The 3,529-nt window shown below is 44.2% G+C and overlaps 1 protein-coding gene across 1 annotated transcript in view; it reads right to left on the bottom strand.

Annotated features, from left to right (window-relative positions):
• Positions 1-399: 399 nt before the first annotated feature.
• OSCP1 (organic solute carrier partner 1) overlaps positions 400-3,529 on the bottom strand; it is a gene marked incomplete at both ends in the record, with an annotated part of 8,858 nt that continues 5,728 nt past the window's right edge. Inside the window, 5 exons of the mRNA XM_010011234.1 lie at positions 400-463; positions 1,129-1,268; positions 2,276-2,345; positions 2,869-2,997; positions 3,341-3,444. Of these exons, the coding sequence (XP_010009536.1) occupies positions 400-463; positions 1,129-1,268; positions 2,276-2,345; positions 2,869-2,997; positions 3,341-3,444 (507 nt within the window). The remainder of the gene's footprint in view (positions 464-1,128; positions 1,269-2,275; positions 2,346-2,868; positions 2,998-3,340; positions 3,445-3,529) is intronic.

Below are 3,529 nucleotides of genomic sequence, written 5' to 3'. Positions count from 1 at the left end.
GCCCCTGGTGCCGCCAGCCTTGACTGGGCTGTGCTGGGATGTGCCCAGCTGCCTGCTTCTGAGTCCCTTCAGGAAGGGCTGCAGGTGTCAGGCTGTAACCATAAGCAGGCAAACGACCCAGTAACAGCTCTCATCTTACGCAGCTAAAAACTTACAATATTTGTATTCTAATGCTGTATTATTATATTTAATGATAAACTCATAATATTTGTCAGGTTTCAAGTTCTCTTATTAAATAGTCACCAAACCCATTCCACTTCTTAATCTGAACCACTGCTTCTCAGAAACTTGGACCCTTTTGCTATTATAAAATATTTCTCAAGTTACTGCACTGGGTAAACCCAGTTCTCGGCAAAGCAGAGCGATGAGAATGAAAGGTCTGAAGTGTGCTGTACATACCTGTGTGGCTTCTATGTCGATAACCTTGTATGATAACTCCTCAGGTCTAGTCAGTGCAGCGTGTCTTGATTGAAAACATGAAAAGAGTGCTTAATGTCACGAAGTCACACAAGTAAATGATAAAAAAGGTTTCATGAGGCTCCTGTAAGCATGAAGTTTGGACAGCATCCCTGTTCCTACTGGGCAAATGAATGTACTGACCCCAGTAAGGAGGCTTTTCCCTGTCTCAGATTTTTTAAGCTAGGTGTAGAACAGTGGGAACATCTGTCGTTGAGATTAAAAGTAGATTTCTGCAGAAATCCTGTAACAAAAAGTCTCAGTACCCTTGTGCTTCCCACCAGGAGAGGGCTATGGTGTTCAAGCCTCTCAGGCTCATCCCCACCACCAGGCTTATCTCCAAAATACGTAGATGTATTTGGGGAGAGGAGAGCTGAAAGGGCTGAAGGGCTGGCTCTGTTCCCTGGACAGACTGAAGCATGGCTCATCACCCATTGCTGACCACCAGTGCCGCTCAGGGGGGACACCAGTAAGGGAAATGCTCTCCTTGCCGACAGCCGGAATAAAGTCAAGCTGGGAAAAGCACTCCTCCTTCATTCTGAAGGGACCACCTGGACCAGGACAACCAAATCCCAACCCCTGCTATGCTGTCCCTAAAGCTGTCCAGCTCTCCAGGGCTGTCCATGTTGGCACCACCTCCCAAACCCCAAATCAAGAAGGACCTGAGCATACTCTTCCTCCTCGTCGGTTGTGAACAAATTCAGTCGAAATCCTGTGTCACTGCCACTGGGATTCTTGATCTCCAGACCTCCCAGCAGCCTGGCCAGAAAGTTCAGTTCTTCTTTAGCAAGAGGATTAGGGACTATGTTCTCCTGCAGAAAACAGGTTCATTGGTGAGGTTACCCAGGAGATGAGGACTATAATAATTTTTGTGTTTTCTGATATTACATAAATGTTCTTCAGAGTGATATAAATACATTTCTGTATTGTTGGTGGTACAGATTGTGCAGATAGCTAGTAATTATCAGCTATAAAATGATGCTTGAATTTATAGACCCAGGACAAGATAATTTCTCAGCTAAATTGAATAGCTGAGAAAGCTGTAAAACCAGCTTTCTGTTTCTGTAGAGATTAAAATAGGATGCAAGAAAGCCATTGCATAAGCCTGTGTGTAAGGTTCTTTAGGAAAACATGCCCTTCCCCAGCTCAAAAGGGACCGTGGAGGATTGGCAGAGGCTCCAAGAACCATAGAATCCCAGACTGGTTTGGGTTGGAAGCGACCTTAAAGCTCATCCAGTCCCAACCCCCTGCCACGGGCAGGAACACCTTCCACTAGAGCAGGTTGCTCCAACCCCTGTGTCCAACCTGGCCTTGAACACTGCCAGGGATGGGGCAGCCACAGCTTCTCTGGGCACCCTGTGCCAGCGCCTCAGCACCCTCACAGGGAAGAACTTCTGCCTAAGAGCTCATCTCTGGCAGGTTAAAGCCATTCCCTCTTTTGCTATCCCTACAGGCCCTTGTAAAAAGCCCGTCTCCAGATTTCTTGTAGGCCCCCTTTAGGTATTAGAAGGGTATTGAATAAGGTCTCCCTAAGAAGAACAACAACAGAAGCAGTTCCCTTGAAGTTATCCTGTAATGGTAGATTAAAATGATGGATTTTGTTTCCCTGATAGATGAGATGAACAAAGGGCAAGACAGTGAATGATCTGGAGGTGACACATTTGGGCGTTTCCATCAGCGACCCCATCTATTGAGGGACAAGGGAAGAGAATGTAAAATCTGGAAGGAAAAGCTCCCACCACATGTGACCAGCTGCAGGACCCACCGGCCCAGACTGGTCAGCCAGTTCAACCAGTGACAGGAAGAGAACAACACTGACCTTTGCACGGGATGCCAGGTTTTTGGATGATCCTGACATGTGTGTCTCTACTGGCCGACTGACGCTGTACCTAAAGGAAAAAGCACATGAGAAAAAGCACCCCGTTACTTGTATGAGATAAAGGAGTTGGAGGAAGCAGTACAGTATCTGTGAGTTTAGGGTATTTTTCTGAAGACTGTAAATAATTGAAATAAGAAGTGACAGTTCAGTTTTATGGAGTCCTGAGGCACTAAAATGTGCAAGCAACAAAGCTGTAAGAAAGGACACTGCTCTGTTATTCTTTGAATGAAAAAATTACCTTAAAACAAACATGGAAAAAGGAAAGGATTTCTTGAATGCAGTTAAAATCAAATTACATTTCACATAACATGCAGTACCAGATGAGAACACTCTTCACTCAGCTCTACTGTGGACATAAATCAAACTTTTGCTCTTGTCCACAGCTCTTCATACACATCTGTCCACGTGTTCTGTTTCAGGATGCTGGTAATAGAAAACAGGCAGAAATACACAAGGCCGAAGACATGCTTTTGAACAACCTCATAACCATCAACATCTACTTCATGTTTCTATGTAAGACGAAAGTTACTTACATATTTGTTCCAAGTTTGAGGACTCTGTCTCCATAAAGACCAAAAGATCCTTCCCTTTGTGGAGTAACATAATTTCCAGGAGTAGTGAACTCAGTTCTTTTAACTTCATCTCCATCATGATTAAACATCCTTAAAAACAAGTCATTGAAACATACTTAGTAGTTTTATTACTGATTTTCAGTACTGAGTTCCTTTGCTTACAGCACAAGTGGAATAAAACCCTATTCTGTATGTTAGTGAATGCTTATTTTACAGGATAAATTACTAATAACTAATTTAATGGAGTAGAGAATGCCAGAAACAGCTTAGCATTTCACTGCTGGCTGGCTTAGTCCCAAATCCTTTAAATAGGCCTTACTGGAGGTTCAGCTATCCGTGCAACACAAATGACAGTCTAAGCCCAGTTCCTATTAGACCTCTGGAGGTACGTGGGAGGCACTGCAAACAGGATGAGCAGTGGTCCAGAGCTCACCTGATGAGTCCTGGAACTTCTGTGCCCCAAGGAACAGGGCCTGATATTGGCAGCACGAAGCGGCCGTTGGAGTTTTGCACTTTATCCTTCAGAAAGATTGAAACCTGCAAAAGAATATTCCACCTTTGAGAAAATCAGTTACATATCTTCTGATGGGAATTCTTTGAAGTCTGACCTTGCAGCATTCCT

This window comes from Nestor notabilis, unplaced genomic scaffold, assembly GCF_000696875.1.
Source record: "Nestor notabilis isolate BGI_N333 unplaced genomic scaffold, ASM69687v1 scaffold16743, whole genome shotgun sequence".
Lineage (NCBI taxonomy): Eukaryota > Metazoa > Chordata > Aves > Psittaciformes > Psittacidae > Nestor > Nestor notabilis.
This window is presented reverse-complemented; position numbering and strand designations above follow the sequence as displayed.